Here is a 17,817-nt window from a genome sequence, read left to right as displayed (position 1 = left end):
TATACATCCCCTTGCCGTGTGTGGCTGTGTGATGCTATGACTTGTTTACGAGCACGTATAGCCATGTACACACATGTTCACACAAGCAACATGAGTCCATATGTGAACCTACCTCAGCATTGTTAAGATGATGATTTTGATGGGCATTCTCCCAGCTACCTCTCTAAGCAACATGCAGTACTTATGATATGTGCACTACCTGGTTAATAATCATCTTGTTTCCCATAAGACACATAGCCCCAACCCCAATATTTAAATAATCAGTCTTCAATTATTCTTTCACCCCTTCATTTCAATGTGATCACAGGCATCTTTGCCATGCCATGATGAAAAAATGCCTTATGCACACTCTATCTCTTTCTGTTCTTTAGACAATTTTTGTGTGTGTGTGTGTAATGTACTCTCATTAATGTCATCCCCACTTCCTTTACCTCCCTCCCACCCTAAGTACTCACTTCCACAAGTCCATTTCTTAGATCCATGTCTTTTTGCACTGTTTTTTTTTGGGGGGGGTGTTGAATGAGTTTACCCAGAACTGTCTGTATGACCCTGGGTTTGCTGCATTTTATTGAAGCACAGTGAGTGCATCTGTGGAGACACATTAAACACTATGTCTGACCTTTCTCTGCTCTCTTCATTTCACATGGAAGTGTAGCTGGTCTATGTCATGGGATACTGCCTTGTCTGAGAAGCACCTCCCACGCTCACATGGCAGCCTGCAACTACCTCATTAGCTTACTAATACCTCAAATATTTTCATAACACTTAGTTTCCTGACATCATCTTATTTCACATAACGTTGTACTAAAACAAAATGACACCCAAACCATCTGTGCTTAATGAATATAATCAGATGGGCTGGACATGCAGATATATGCATACTGATATCTATATCTATATCATCTGCTGGACGCGACACCTGCATGTTCCCAGGATAAAATACTAGTGAACCATATCCTTTTCTTCTTCTTTCATTCCTTCTTTTTGTGAAGGTGGTCTTCACTTTTTTAAAAGTAGGTTGCATGAAGACATAACTAAGAACCCCTGCCATTTAGCATGGATGGTCCTGCATCTTTTTTTCTGGGCTTATACTTATGTCAGCACAGGGGAGGAGGGACCTTTCTGAGCAGCTGATGGAAGAAGAAAGTACAGAAGCCCAGATGACTGGTAGCCAGCAGGAAGCTGTCCACTGGCTAGGCTGTCCATGGGTACAACTAGGCATTGTGTTTCAGTTGGGAATAGAAGGTGGTCAGTATACCTTTCATAGGGGCTCATAGTAGATACAAACAGCTTGGCAGCCTCAGTTAGAGGCCAGAAAAGGAAAGGATGCAGTCTATGGAATTTGGGAAACTAGAATGTAGATTTACTTTGGAGGTTTCAAAGTGTAAACAGGTTTGTAAAACAGCTTGCATATCTACCAACGAAATGTCCCGAGACACTTAGTGGACCCTTGAAACCCCAGACATTACAATATTGATAAAATAGGAGAATAAGAACAAAATACTGCAATAAAACCACTGATGTCACCACTGTTGTACTTTGGGATCATTATCTGGTAAAACAAGGGTCACCTGAACATAAGAATGGTGAGTGTTAGGGTCTGGTAATTGAGACAATTCCTGAATGGCTAACAGAAAGTAGCCTATGCAGTATGGATATATTAGAAGCAGTCACGATGTTCATACCCTGGGAGCAGCAACGTGAAGTTCTTCATGTTACTCACTGTGAAACACAATCTAGAACTTATGAGTGGTTGCTTTCAGGAATTTTCCACTTGATAATTTTAACTATGATAGATAGACTGTGGGTAAGTGAAACTGTAATGAAAGATCATGGATAAAAGGGAACTGCTATGTTGTCTGGGGGTGGGGGGAGAAAGGAAACAGTGTTGCAAGGCAACCCTAAGAGAGGCACTAAAAAACTAAGTTGACAAAGTAATTATTTAATAGAAGCCAATTCCTATCACTAGAGCTAGTTATGTGACCCCCAAAGATCAAATAGCTCCATGGGCATGGGTGGGGCTCCGGCTCAAGCTTAACCCTAAAGACCACCATTCATTAACATCTGTGGCATCTACTGCTGCCAAATGTCTCACCCATCACCCACTGTCAGAACTGCTGTCCTGGACTAGCATACCTCAAAACCTGCCCGAACCCTGCTTTACTACACTGGACCCTCCCATCCCCCCACAACCCCTAGGAAAAAGCAGCAGTCCGGTTGGACTAGGCTCAGCACATATTCCAGATCCAGCTCTGAATTTAATATCAACACAGCCATGGTCAGGGTTATTGTATGAACATTTACAGTGTTTGATCCATTGACGCACAAGCTGTGTAACACGGACTCAGAAAGTAGAAAGTTCTCACTGTATCAGAAAGAAGATATAGCTGTGGATAGCAAACGCACCAGTCCTGCCATATTTCCTATATCAAGAAGCTTCTAACCCAAGACACTGACAGGACAATCTCTTAGAAAGGCAGCTGAGAGGACGAGCTTGAAAATGTGGCCCTCGAGTGGATGGGGAGCACCTAGGCATCTGACCACAGAAAGATGAAAAAAAAAAAAGGTCATCCTAGCACACAGTCTCCTAGTGACCCATTTGGGTCTCCTCATGCAATAACTAGATTTGTAATGACACAATCCCAAATCTGTATGATTCCGGAGGCCCTTGTTTCTAGAGGAGAAGCAATATACCTGTAAGGACCCCAAACTCAGGAAGTCAAACTTTACGACACAGTCACTTTTGGGATCACATCAGGTTTCTAGGCCAACACGTGTTTTTACAGTACTTCCATAGTTGTGATTTTAAAATTTCTTTTTGCAGTGCTGAAGACTGAAGTCAGAGTCTACTTGGCACATGCTTGGCCACTGAGCTACATCTCCAGTCCTATAAACTTTTCATAAAAATATGCACCAAAGTCTATTGTGAAAGTGTGCTACTTTGATGTAAATTTAAATGTTTTATGTGGATGTGTGCTTTGACCGATGAAGGTAAACCTTCCCATAATCCTCCTGGGGAAGGTTTCCAGGAAAGGGATTTGTGATCACATAGTTTTACCATCTTTATCCTCACTTCTGACATTCTATCCCAGGTCTAGGGGAGGCACAGTCTGTGAGCCCTCTGTGGCTTAAAGGTTAGGTTTGTTGTTCCTGGCTAAAGGGTTGGCCCAAGTCCTGGGAAGTCATCCACCTGACATGTCCTGCGAAACAAAGCTGTCTGATTGCATGCCTCTGGATGTATTTATTGACACCAAGACTCAAAAATTACGCAGAACAAATTTAATTAGCTCTTTAATTTCTAGATTTCCTCAGAGCCATCAACACAAATTACTTTTTATAATAGGTAACTAAATAAAACAACCCAGGATTATATCAGAAAGAGTTGATATTTTATATTCTGTGCCAGTTGTGCTGAATTGTGAAGGTATATTTTCTCTCCAGTTTTGGTCCTTATTTGGGGATTTAAGAGGGAGATACAAATTAATAGCTGTTGAAAATTTCTCTTGACATACTAGGAAGGATTCAGATATTATTTCTGTGGAAAGGCACTTCTCTGTGTGCAGACACAAGAGTGCAATTTGAGTTATTTGTTCCACTATTTGATGAGGAGATACAATGGTCATTATTTACAAAGTCTGATAAAATAATTCTACTGGCTAATATTGTTTGAACAGTTAACATGAGATATTCATTATTGGTATATACATATATGTATGCATATATATATATATAAATTTCTCCATCCAGTGTCCACTGGAATATGAACTGTCTTACAGGCTTATTTTCCAGATGTTGAACATGTTACTCAGGTGTACAGAACTTGTCTGTGATGGACTTGAAGCTGAAAATGCCATCTGGTTTGAAATTCATTTTTAAAATTATGGTAGAGATTTGCTATTGGTGCTGGGTTTAGATATCAAACAAATCTACATGTATTCTTTCTCTCTAAGAGGGTAAAGCCTATTCCTGATGCTCTTTTAATTCACATCGTCTCAATTCATTGATTTGAACTTGCCTTTCTGAGCAGATCTCTGAGTGACTTCTTGATACTGACATTAATAGGACAAAAAGGCCCTATCCCAGACTTCTTCTTAACATTGAGTCTAACATGAGCTGTCTGTGTGCTAGACATCTTGGTTGCTCTGGAGGCACATGAGATCCAGTGTATTTGACATGTTCATACATTTTGTGAGATAATTAAATTAGATCCTTCAAATTTGACTGTTGCAGTATACGCTATATGCTTGGAAACCCGGTGACAAGGACTAGTAGATATCTCTGTTCAAGCCTGAGAATCTAAGTTTAGTCTCCAAGTTCCACACGGTGGAAGAAGAGATCTGACTCCCATAGGTTGTCCTCTAACCTCCACATCATGCCTGTGTGCACACAGAGTGATCAACACCCAACAAGGTGACCAAACACCCAGATGAAAATAGTTTGCAGATCTTTATTTAAACTCATATGCACAGTGTGGGTACATTTGGCCCTGTTCCCTTTCCCATTTTCAAAATATCTGCTGTTTCTTGTGATTTGGGCTACTTTACATTTTTGGATTTTTAAGAGCGCAACACTTGATTATCTAGTACACACAACTTGAACCTTGTTTCTAGGGAAAATTCAAAAGAAAGCAGAGCTTCCTGCTGTTTCCTTTTCGTTGTGAATGTCAGAGTATTTCTGCTACACCTGTGGTGCCTAGATAGAGAACCAACATCTGACCTTGGGGCTTGCAAGTATATTCCCCATCTAGTCAGTGTTTCCTATGTGCGTATCAGGAGTGATCCTTCTTTCAAAATGGCACATCGCTTGCTACAACTCTAACTCATTCTCTTCCTTGGTCCTCATAACTAACTTCAAGAGATGAGCCGTGTAATTGCCTACTTTGGGAAGGGAGCATCTGGGGTTCACAGACTAGATGGCTCACAAAACAGTTCAAAACAGTAATGGGAAGACCCAGGTTTCAGTCTGGGCCCCCTCCTCTCAGCCATAGAGGGACTCTGACTCTGCGATCCTTAGCTTAGGAGCCATGCACTTCCTGGGAAGATCCTCCTGTACTCCATATGGGAGCTTTGCTCTGTTTTGTTTACCCTGAACCGCTTTGCCAGTGCATTATCATGCGGCTCATCAGCAGAATTGCTTTCAGAGCTAACGTCTTTTATATTATTGCTCACATTATTAATAAAACTTCCATTATGCATGAAGTATTTAGCCAGCCTCTCTTATGAAGTGCTTTGTAAACACTATAACTAATTAGGCCAGGAAAAGAGCGAGAAGGTAAAAGCTCCCTTCCCTACTCACAGATGGCAGCAACACTAAGTGGTTTTCTAGTATTGAGAGCTAAGTTGTGGTAGTAACTACAAACCCCATAGCTTCTGCAGCCACCTCGGGTGTCACAGTCCAGGCAGGAATAACCACTGTCTTGGCTCCCAGACATTTTAGTTGCTGTGAAGCACTGGGCCTACCCATCTTTGCCTCTGGGGAAATTCTTCATGGTGAAATAGATGGCTCCTGATATTGCAACTGTATTAATTATCATAAAGTAATGGGGAAAATAACTGTGGATGCAAAATTAAGATTCTAAATCAGAATCACGGTGTATTGAAAGTAGATTATTTGCAAAGATGCAAAACAGGTTTTGTTCAAAGAGTTAAAAGTTGGCTTTAACTGACTTTGTATTGAAGTATTGAAGTTGGATCCCAATTTTCTTTCCATGCCTCTGTCCCTGTCTCCAAAGCTTCCTATTCACATCCAGAGACTGTCATTGGAAATAACAGCCCAAAGAGTTTGGCGGTCTCCTTGGACTCTTTCGATAGACTTCAATTCCTGTTTTCTCATTAGAACATTCATACTTTTGTGCCTCAGTGGGAAAGATCAATTATTTCAATGTCAGTGGTGGTAATATTACCCCTAAGATTTAGCAATTTTCAAAGATCTTTTAACTTAATTAGAAGCATTTGTTGTAAATTGAATTAAACCTGTTAAAAGTGCAGTGTGTTATATTAAATGCATAATATCCAAATTGGCCAAGGAGGCACAATTTTAAGGAGAACGTTCCAGTTTAAAAATGGTCACATTGCAATAAACAGGAAATTGCTTCTTCCGTCGGCTTTCTGAAAGTTGAAAACATATTTAAGGCTTTTAAATGTCTATGTATAGACAGACATGTTCATATAAAACATATGTATTTCATACAAATGCTTGACACATGAGAGATAAAGCAGAGAAGACTACATCATATTAGCGTAAAATAAAGTCAATGTCATAGCTAATTTATATACTAACATTAATACAATGTCTGGTACATAACTGTACTTTTATAGTAATTCATTTTTGATGACTAACTTCTCTTTCCAAAGATAAACCTAATCCTCACATACTTTCCCCCCATTCTCTTGAACATGTGGTCACCACAAACTAACGCAGAGAATGCCAACAAGTCAAAATGCTTAATGACACAGTGCCGTGGGCTCGCTAGGTTTTTCTTACCTGACCTTTAGAAAATTCTCCGGGTAGTTTTCAAATGTCTTAGGCACCAGGAAAAGGTGAGGAGAGGGGCTGGGCTCTGTGAATATTGAAAAGGGTATATTAAAGGATACACCAGCTGTTGGAGTCGGAGCTTTGTGTGGACTGGAAAACCGTTTGATTTTAAAAATATGTTCAGGTGATTGGGAGAAGTGGTGGCAAAGAATGCCCTGAGGGCATACGGCCTTGGCGCTCCTTTCATGCCAGGCTTTAAAACTCCAAAACTGTGAGAGAATGAAGATTTTGGATTTCTAGGTGGCCCAGGTCCAAACCTTCCACTGATACTAAAGCCCGAGAATGCTCAGGTCCCACAGATACTAAAGCCCAGAGTCCATCCTGCTGAGTATGTAGAACCTACCAACTTCCTTACAGCCTTTGGTATGCTTATATCCTAGGAATGAGTGACCAGGAAAAGGTTTTCACATGCCCAGGACAAATGTGAGGTTTTTTTTTAGGAATGTTTGACTTTTGTGGCAGGCAGGGGCAGGGGATGGCGGGCATGTGTTCACACATGAGAGCAGTATCCCCATGATTTCCAGAGCCATTTCTCTTCCTCCAACTCCTTCTGGGTCACCTCTTCACCTTCCTCTCAAATTCATAGCCTTTTCTTTAATTTTACCAACTAACACACGCCCTCTTCCTTATCTATGCCAAATATCCTTCTATTTTGGTATCGGGTATAACACCTACCAACACTGTGAAAGCTAGTCTTTAATGAGAAGGCTCCTAGGCAAGTTCCAATTTGACTTCTCCAAGTCCTGTATTAAAAATGTGTTGTGCCTTCAATAATAGGGCCTTGCTTTCAAGTTCTGGAAGGCAACAGAGGCCAACAACATTAGTCTATCTTGCTTGGAAATTTTCGTGACCTCTGCCGACTAAACTAGATGTTTCCTATACCCAGGACTGGGGTTTCTGTTACATAGTCTGTGACTCACAGGGAGAGCATTATCACTCAATGTAATGTAATTATTTGTCCATTATATGTGTATACATATGTATGTATGATGTAGGTATTCATACATGTATGTATTTTAACCTACTGAGTTCATTTAACATTGCTTGTACATATAGGTGTTTAAGAGACTAGGGCCTTATCCTTGGGGAAAACAGACTTTTTTCTCTTTCAACAACCATTAACTACTGATAGCTCTTATCTAGGGTTGGGGCCTTGTGAAGGTTACTATCCATGTTGGCATGTAAGTTGGTGGTGTCTTTATGCAGCTCTTGTTTATACAGGCATATCATTGGATTTCAAGGGCTTAGTTTCCTTGTCATGTCTAGAAGATAATATGTCTCAGCTGGTGCCCTCATACCCTTCCATAAGATAGACTAATGCTGTTGCCTTTGCTTGCCTCCCAGAATTTGATGGTAAGACCCTATCCCTAATGACACCATATACTTTGGACACAGACCTTGGAGGAATCAAACTGGAACTGATACTGAAGCTTCATGTTTGAGTTCTAACTCTCATAGTATTGGCAGATGCTATAAAAGCTGCCGAGAAAGAGGAGCAATTGATAGTCCCACCCATCTGTAAAGCCCAAGAAACACAACAAGGACAGATGTAGCAAGATATCCCAGATGGAGTAACAGTGGTACTTTAATCTTGGGGGTAACCAACAGCTGTCTAATTGAACTTCAGGCCTGCTCCATAGCCATATCTGGTACTGTAAACATAGCTAATTACCTCATGACTCTCCAGTCATGGGTCATAGACCCTATAGGAGAACCCATTACTGCAAATTTCCTACGTAAATATTATTCCTAACTGTATACTACTTATTTTTTTATCCACAGATGAATGTATCTCTCACCCATTATCAGATGCAATATTAGAAATGTTTTTCCCTCCGTACTAAGGAGATGACTTAATGTGTAAGTGTTTGCTCTCCTAGCAGGAGGCTCTGAGTCTCAAACACCCACATCAAAGCCAGAGTGAAGGGTCCCTATAACTCCAGATCAAAGGATGCAAAGACAGTCGGATTTCCCAGACTCACTTGCCATTTAATCTAGAAAAAAAAAGAATGTGTTCCAGGTTTGGTGTGTTCTCATATCCAAAAATAAGAAGATGGCCCAGGGAGGTGGCTTAATCGATAAAGGCACTTTCCATGGTAGTTTGGCGACCTGAGTCAAATTCCCAGAACTCACATAAAGATGGAAGGAGAAAATAAGTTTTACAAAGTTGTTATATGAGTCTCATACACATGGTGTGTGGCACACACACACACACACACACACACACACGTAATAATAAGCTGTTAAAATTAGTAAGGTAGATTAAATATATTGCCAGTTAAAAAGAATAGACTTTAATCTTCTGAGAACTGTGGATGGGGAAATATGTGGTGCACCTCATTCCTCTTCTACCTCCACTACTACTTTCACAATTTCTCTTCATTTTTGAGAACTCAGAGAAGTTCGCTCTGATCCAGGTTGAGGTGGGAATTTGCCCTGTTTCTTCAATAGCACTGTAGGTATCATCAAAGCCCATATACAGTGGGTCAACCCCATGTACTGGTGCTTTGCACTTATCTGTGTCTGTGAATGTACCAAAAGTTCATTGAGTAGATGACCGCTCCTGTCACCCATGTACACATTGAAACTGCCTTCATATTCTACTGCTGCTGTGACAAATGATGCACACCTGTGACTTAGAGCAACAAAGAGTTCCAGTTCTGCACTTCTGGGGACCCGAAGTCTGAAACATGCTTCTGATAGAAAAGAAGAGCTTTTCTAGAGGTGCCAAGGGACAATGCTTCCTTGTTCTTTCTATAATTAGTCTTAATTGCTTGGTCATCTACTTCTCATTGGCTACAAATTCAGACCAAGGTTTTTCATGCTGACTTCTTCCTGGCTGTCCTTCTGGTTCTCTGTCTCCTTGGCTGTCATCTTCCAATCTTTGAAGACCCTTGTAATTACGGTGGGCTCATTTCAAATAATTTACAATAGTCTTATTTTAAGTTGTAATAAAAATTTCTTGTGCTGTTTAATTCACCACTGCCATATATTTTTATTCAATCACAGATTCTAGGGATTAATGCAGATGATATTTTCTGGGGTGCTATATTTACAATACCACTATCATAGGGACTGGCATGTCACACACATTCAGTGATGATCTAGGAGTAACCAGAATTGTGCAAAGGAAGCAATCCTCCTTTCTGATTACAGGGCAAGCTGCTGTCAGTCTCCTGATCAAGTCTCTTGATCTTGACGGCTTTGTGTAAACTCATTCAATAGGTGATGGGGAAAAGTCTGATGGAAAGACAGGAACACACAAAGGACATTCTTGGCAACCAGACATGTTGCGTCAAGTAAATCATGTAACTGACTTGGGCTTTAGTTCTGTTCCTGTATCACTGGAGACACTTAGATGTGACCTCTACATGTTCTTTTCTGTCTTATGGTTTTTTAAAATTTAATTTGACCTTTTTAAAAATATTTCTTTTGATGGATCCTTGAAATACTGAATTAATATTTTTCAGAAAGACTCAGAATCATTGAGCATTTTTTATTTTTATTTTTTAAGGGCAATGGTACTAGAGGAATCGCTCAGTTGATAAAGAACTTGCCTCTTAGGTGTGAGAACCTTTGCTTGGATCCTCAGAATTCATATAAAGCCAGGTTCAGTCTCATGCATCTGTAATCTCAGCATGCCTGGGATGAGACAGGAGATAGACACAGTGGAACCTGGATGCTCACAGTTAGACTGTCGTACACAGTGTTAAAAAAATAAGATGTCCTGTGTCAGGCAAGGTAGAAAGTGAGAACTGACACTCAGGAATATCCTGTGACCCCCCCCACATATACCCCACATTCACACACACACACAAACAAATAGAAGGACAACCTCCCGATCAATAGTGAAAAAATTAAAAATGACCCAATGAAATAAGTAATTTATCTGCAATCACTAATTTTTTTTTTAATCTCACATGTGGATTTTATTTGATTATTTCAGAAAGGACTGTGGAAATTTTAGTGCCATCTATTGGTACTAGTTTTAAAATAAAGGCTATCATGGCCAGCTGATGAATCTTTAGAGTACACAAACTCCTTAGGGCTTATGCTCACTATAGAAGAGAGTTTAAGAACACATCTCATGCTTTTCCTCTCCAAAGCAATTTGGTCTTTTATGATGATGATGATGGTGGTGGTGGTGATGATGATGAAGAATTGTAGAAGTCTTGCTTCATTTCAGGTCTCTATAAAGATTGGGCATGCAAGGGGAATATATGGGTGTCAAATGAAATGTGTCTTAAGTTCAGAGACACGGGTTTCATTTAATACTTGAAGCCTGGTTGGCCTCCCTGTTCCTCTCTCTCCCTCTAGCTGCTCGCCTCTGACCAATGGAAGCACCATCTGCATGACGTGAGGAGGGACCTCAGTGTGATTTTCCAGGGATCTGTGTGCTCCATGGCTTCCTCATAACCAACAGACCAATTCCCACTCTACATATTATGCACCCCAGTGGTGGATGTCACTTATTACCTCTGGGTACTCAGACTTTTGTACGTAACTGGGGAGAGTCGTGGAAATGTGGATGGGGAAGAGTCTACAGGTACAGGGCATCTTGTAATGTGTATTACACATTCATGGGCCCAACAAAGAGGCTCTGGCAAGGCGATTGTGAAACACAGAAGCCAGAATCTATTAATGAAGTGCATTTTGAATGTGGTCTATGGAGAGACAATGGTAGATGGTAATTCTACGTAACTCTACATTGAGACTCAGGTGCAAACTCGATGTGATTATAAGGCGTGAGCTGCTGTATAGGGCATCTGTTATAAGACTATACCTCACTAGCTTCTCTAATAAATTTTAACTCCTATTTTATTTAGAATCACCTAGCACCATCAAGTCTTTCATTAATATCAAACTTCTAAGGCATATAAAATGTTAAACATCAAATTATTAACTTTTCCTAAATTCTTTGAACCTGCACATGGGGTGACCACCATTAAACAAATGGACACTAATATTTATTTGTATTAATTCAGAACAAACATTTAATTTGAGTGACATATGAATGTAGTTACTGTAACCTGGGTTGTCCTTCTTCTAAATCAAGTGGCTGACATGCAAAGATTTGTTTCTAAGTTGGGGTGGGAGTACTTAATTCATGAAACTAACTGTGAGCATGGCTTTGGGGCAGTTTCTGTGCACAAGGACTCAAACTGCTTAGTCATTAACGTCAATTGATGTGAAAAGAACAATGGAAAATTTCACTCATCAAATAAGCTTGGATCCTTTCTGTTTTGCACCATTTGGGGTTTTCCAGCTTTCTGCAAACAACACAATATGAAACCTGCATCTGATTTCTCATCTCTTTGAAGAGGCAAAGCATTGATGGAGTAATTAGTGAAAGAGATCATGTACAGGATATTCTTGCTTGAGTGGTGTAGCAAGGTCTGTGTTTCATTTCCCATGGTGGAAAACGAATAAGGTATTCTGGGATTCTCTCATAAGAGACTTCAACCTCAACAGTGTCTCTGTGTGTAACCAAGGCCCTCTGAAGGCTGTGTGTGCGTGCATGAGTGTGTGCATGTGCATGCGGGGAAGTGCGTGCGTGCGTGTGTGTGTGTGTGTGTGTGTGTGTGTGTGTGTGTGTGTGTGCGTGTGTGTGTGTGTGTGTGCGCGCGCGCGTGTGTGAATGCTCTGTTTCTTACTTCACTGTTCTTCATGTATGTGATTGAAAGGCATGTTCAGTACAAAAGTGGATGGCGGCTCACTTCTCCATGCAAAACACTCGGGGAACTGTCAGCATCAGCATTGACAACTTGTTATTCTCTGGAGACCAAGAGGTCACTGCCATGTCCCTATTTGTTGATATTCTGTTGTCAAACTCCTGTTTCCATGACTTATCTTATCTGCCAGTGGCCTGCTTGTCATTGTAGCTGACAGTCTTCAGACAGCAGCAAGCTTTGTTACATAAAACCTTTCAAATGTGCCCATGGATTCTACACTGTTCTGTTAAAGAATAAATTCTTTATTTTGAATTCTCATTTGTGTATAATGTTATTTAATGGTATGAAAATGAAGTAGTTCATTTTTGATAACAGATAAGCTTAATTTTTATCATGTTTGATTTTTTGGTTCTTGTATGTCTGTGTGTGTGTCTCTGTGTGTATGTCTCTGTGTTTGTCTGTGTGTGTATGTATGTATGTATGAACATGTATGTATGGTGGTAGTCAAAACACCTTTTGGGAGCTAATTCTTTTGTTCTATCATGTGGATTCCAGGGACAAAGATCAGATTGTCAGGTTTGCTATCAAACTCCCTTACCCACCAAGCTATCTCACTGGTACCAGTAAAAAGCCTGCTCTTAAGAACATATGATATTGTGGACAGGTGAGATAAGACAGAATATAATTTAGATGTTCAACCTGTTCCAGAAAAACTAAACTTACTGTGTAGCTTAGCTATAAGCACGTAAGCACGTAGCTTAGTGATGTCTGTGTTCACATTGCTGTCATCTGACCTCAGGAATGTTTCATCTTGCAAAGCCTAAACTGTGACCCATTCTACAGCAGGAAGGGATTGGGTTTTTTGTTTGTTTGTTTGTTTGTTTTTGGACACCATTCAATATTTCCTTCTCCTGACTTTAACTGCAATAGAAAAGTCACGTAGCAGAATCCTGTAGTTTCTGTCCTTTCATGACTGAATTATTTTAACTGTTCCCAAGGCTCATTCACATTGTAGCATTGCCAGAGGTCCCCTATTTACTTAATGTTGGGCAATCCTTTATCGTATATTATCAGATCTGTGTCCATCATTCATTCAGCAGTGGGCATGTGTGTTGCTTTCGTGTCTTGGCTGCTGAAGATGCTGGTACCATGCAGGGATGTGGATCTCACATCTCTGCTCTGCTTTCAGTCCCTCTGGGTAGAATTCATAATTGGGATTGTTGAGCCAGATGGTAATTACAGTTTTTAATTTTGGTATTATATACACCATACTGTTTTCCATAGTAGTTTACTGTTTTTATGTTCCAGTTAGGGCTTAAGAATTCTAATACCAGTGCCTGAGATTTTTTTGTTTTTCTTTTTGCTGTCTTCTTGGTCTTGTTGTTTTAATAGGGCCTTGAGAGAAGGCTATCTCATCCCTTTCATTTACAGTACCCTGACTCACATTTACCCATGTTGGCTTCAGTCATCCACTGTAACCAAAAAGAACATAAATGTGTTTGACTTCCAAATGTTTAGAAATCATTTCATTTAATTCTGTTCTTTGGGGGGCGGGGGGTATACTATAGGTCCTGAATTTACCCATGATTCTTTGCTTGCAGCTGCCCTTCAGGTGTAGATGGCTGTGGATCTGGAAGGTTGTCCAAGCACCTCCACTTCACATTGATGGCCTTATTTTCAGAACTTGAATTAGCTCAATGGCAAAGTCAGAGCTTCTGGTACATCCTTCTGATGATGGCATCTCTCTGGTTCGTGAGGCTCTACCTGCATTACCTGGGCCAGTGGCTTTTCCTCTGGGTCCTCTCCACTCCAGTTACAAAGTAAGTGCTTTCCCCTGCAAGTCATGGAGATATATTTCCATCTTGCTAGGGAAAAGAAAAATACTAAAATAAAGGCCTGATTTGAAGATATATAAAAAGTATTTACCTGAGAGCAGGGGCTTTTATTATATTTGCAGTTTTAGGCTTTGTATACACAAATACTTAACTCATACATCAGTATTTATTTAAAATTCAGCACATTCAAATATGTCCTCATACCTGAGCAAAACTCAAGGAGGAACTTGGCAAATATGTGTTTGTTCTGTTTTGATTTTATAGGAGTGACACAGGCTGAAGGTATTTCAGAAGTAATGTGGGTCTGTCTGATTTATCACCATACTCAGAAAAGCAAAGATTGCCTCTTCTACAAAATGATTGAATTCAAACAATTACCGAACTCAAGCCCAGACAGCTTCCTGGGCCATTATCCTGTGGGGGGAAAATGATATTTTAAAGGTTGTCTCTCCATAAACACGATTCCATAGACACTCGAGATAGACATAGATAACAACACAAGTAAAATTAATTTTCTTAAATGTAGATGGTACATCTAGAAGCACATATATGTGTATAAGTGGCATGGAGTTGCTCATGAAGAATTTTAAGACTTTATATAAAGAAATGCCTATGTGTATGTATGTACACAGAGGTTTTGATTCTCTTTTGAAATGGAGTAACTAAGATTGGGATATGTTGTCAGTGTGAAATTGATATGTGTCAAATAACTACATTTGCATGAAGGAAGTCTTGCATGGGTATTTTTCTCTGTCTGTTTCTATATCTATATATGTATGTATGTATGTATGTATGTATGTATGTATCTATCTATCTATCTATCTATCTATCTATCTATCTATGTATCTATCATCTGTCTGTCTGTCTGTCTATCTATCTATGTATCTATCTATATTTATCTCTTTATGTGTCTCATATACATGATATATATTCACACACATATTTAGTTTCCAAAGTAGAAGATATAAGTGAGCTAGCCTGAGCTAATTACTTATACTTTTACCCTTCATTAGTAATGAAAGCTAGCTTTTGTTAGTTTTTAACTCAATAAGACGGTATAGAATATTGTGACAGTTCATTTTAGTCGGTTTCTTAAGCATGGGGCTTGAAATAGTATAACATTTGGGGGCTTATTGCATAGATCCTCAGTCCTGCCTCACACAGGAGAGCCAAGGCACATCTCAGCCATGGGCTATAGCAGTAACAACACCAATAATGAGCACTAACTTTGCCCTCACTCTGTCAGGTCCTATGCTAAGAAATCGATATCATTCTATTTCATATCCATGACAACACAAGAACAAAGCATCAACCTTTCTTTGAAGAATTAGTCAAGAAATGGATAAAACCTCTCTCCAGTGGAACTCTTGTGATTCAAGAGAAGGGTGAACTGTATCCCACACAGTTTTACACAGGCCAAATTGAAGAGAGATCGTCACACGAACACAATTCTCACATGGCAGGGACTGATGATGTCAACACCACACTGGAGGCGGCCTAAGTTCCTGGCTTGAGCTGTATTTAACCCACAGGGCTGGGACTTATGATGTTAGCCCCTAGCTATGAAATTTCAGTTGTTAGTGATGACTGTGTTTTTGATGTTGGAAGTTGGAAGTCACTCCAGAAAAGCCAGAAGCAAAATCAATAAGCTTCAGCCAAATTCTGAAGGCTCATTAGATTTATGTCTGTCTCTCAGTTTTTATAAGGCATTGACTCATTAGAAAGTTCACTAGTGTATTTTGCATTTAAAATTGGCCACTAAATATGTCCTGTGTACTTCAGAGAAGTTCCTGGTTTTCAGATGGCACTACTGAGTGGCTCAAACAACATGCTCAATATTTTATTCCATCTATCATCTATCTATCTATCTATCTATCTATCTATCTATCTATCTATCTATCTATCTATCTATCTATCTATTTTGGAGAACAATGAACAGGGTAACTTGCATTTCCATGTTTATGAAATGTCCTGGTGGTGACCAGGAAAGATTGAAGACTTCTAACACTCAATTTCAGGTGTCATTTTGGGCCAAGGTTTTTCTTTGTCTTTCTTCCCACTCCCTGGAATTTGCAATAACGAAAGCTAAGCCCATGCACCCGTCGGTCGTTTTGGCACACTTAGCCTCCTGTAATTCTTGTTCGGTGCCTCTGCTTTGCCCCCACAGATTCCAGTTTCACTCCTACACTGTTGAGCTCTGCTACCTGACTTCTTCACTTCATGTCGGAGAAGAGCTGGCTGTGATTGTATTGGGGCCCTTAGCTCTAAACACAATCACGTTCCCCTTGCTTCTGATCAGATGGGGCTGTCAGCTACTGTTTTCCTCCTGCCCAGATGCCTTGTCAAAGCTAATCATCACGATGGGACTATGGACAGTTCTAGACCCATTGGCGGTGTTTCTAGTGGATGCTTTCCTGGGGGTAAGTCAAATAAAATAACCAAGATATGAATCCCTGGCACGCTGTCCAGCTTAGTGCATGACTTGGTTCATGGGGGATATTTCAATAATGATGTCGTTCAGTATTCATCCAGATCTGAAGTTATTAAGCCTTGCTGCATAAGGAAAAAAAATCATGGATGTCTCATATAATTGATTCAAATTTAATTTGAACTATTACAAATAAATACTTTAGAAATAAGTGGGGAAATTACTGAGAAGGGAAAATGCAAACTAACTCTCACATTTTGAAAATTATTCCTGTTGTCCTTTGTTTTTACATAAAAATAAAATCTTTGGCAGCTTTTTTTCAACACCAAAGATTTTTTTTTAACAGAAAGACTTCCCAGAAAAGTACTTCTACCATAGTTCTTTCGGTGTGACTGGCTGCCTATCTGCGTTCTGAGGGCACAGCCTTATGTAACAAATATAAAGGCGAGAGACGAGAGCTGCCTTAACATTTTGAAGTCATAACTTTTCAGAAGTCACCCCTCAGGCATTTGTTCCAACTTTTGTGATGGCTACAAAGTGACAAGCACATTTCACCTTAAAATACAGCCGGAGCGCTCTGAGGGATCCCCAGTGATGTACAAAGGTGTGTGAGGAAAATACAGGACAGGATCATAGTGATGGGGAAAGAGTTTGCACTTTTAGTCATCGTTGTATGGTTTCTTTGTTACATATGTGTGAAACTGAGTTAATGAGGTAAGTAGTCCTCTGTGTTACAGTTGAAAGAAATAGTGACATAGATTTTGGTCACTTATCTGAGGTGACACACGTAGTTTATGCTGTAGTTACAACCAGGACTCAGATTCCTAAATTTTGAGACTGGTATTCCTTCTATTGTTATCAAAAATCTCACCTTAAAACTTTGAGCATCCATATGTTATTCCATTGTTGGCTCCTCGCAGGCAGGTCCAGGTGAGAGGAGAAAGGTCCCAGTCACTGGGGCTGAGTGGGATGGCGAGTGTCGAAGGCCCAAAAGAAACACACCAAGTTGGGAGTCTTGTCGAACAGGAACTCAACTTTATGGCATCAGCCTCTCACTTATACAATAAGTTCAGAACATAAAGATGGGGATTCTTGGTGGGGTAAGATGACATAGGAAGCAGGGAAGGGTGACAGAGGGAATGGAGTGACTGACAGTGCCAATATCAAAGCTCTACATCAGCAATGGCAGGGCATAGGCAGGGCCAAACAGGTCTTGCGGAGTCATCTCCATACAGAAGTGACTGAGACAGGTCCTCAAAACTCGAGCCAGGCTTAGGCTTTCCCAAAAGGCCACAGAAACTCGAGCCAAGCTCAGGATTGTCCTCAAGGCCCAAACCAGGGCCAAAAT

General features: G+C 40.2%; 1 protein-coding gene across 1 annotated transcript in view; it reads left to right on the top strand.

Moving 5' to 3' along the window:
• Window positions 1–17,817, top strand: part of Ofcc1 (orofacial cleft 1 candidate 1) — a 286,130-nt gene that overhangs the window by 176,976 nt on the left and 91,337 nt on the right. The window contains exons 13-14 of the mRNA NM_172143.2: window positions 13,808–14,026; window positions 16,209–16,461. Coding sequence (NP_742155.2) covers window positions 13,808–14,026; window positions 16,209–16,461 — 472 coding nt within the window. The remainder of the gene's footprint in view (window positions 1–13,807; window positions 14,027–16,208; window positions 16,462–17,817) is intronic.

The sequence above is a fragment of the Mus musculus genome, chromosome 13 (genome assembly GCF_000001635.26).
Source record: "Mus musculus strain C57BL/6J chromosome 13, GRCm38.p6 C57BL/6J".
Lineage (NCBI taxonomy): Eukaryota > Metazoa > Chordata > Mammalia > Rodentia > Muridae > Mus > Mus musculus.
The sequence above is the reverse complement of the archived record's forward strand: the minus strand, read 5'-3'. Positions and strand labels throughout refer to the sequence as shown.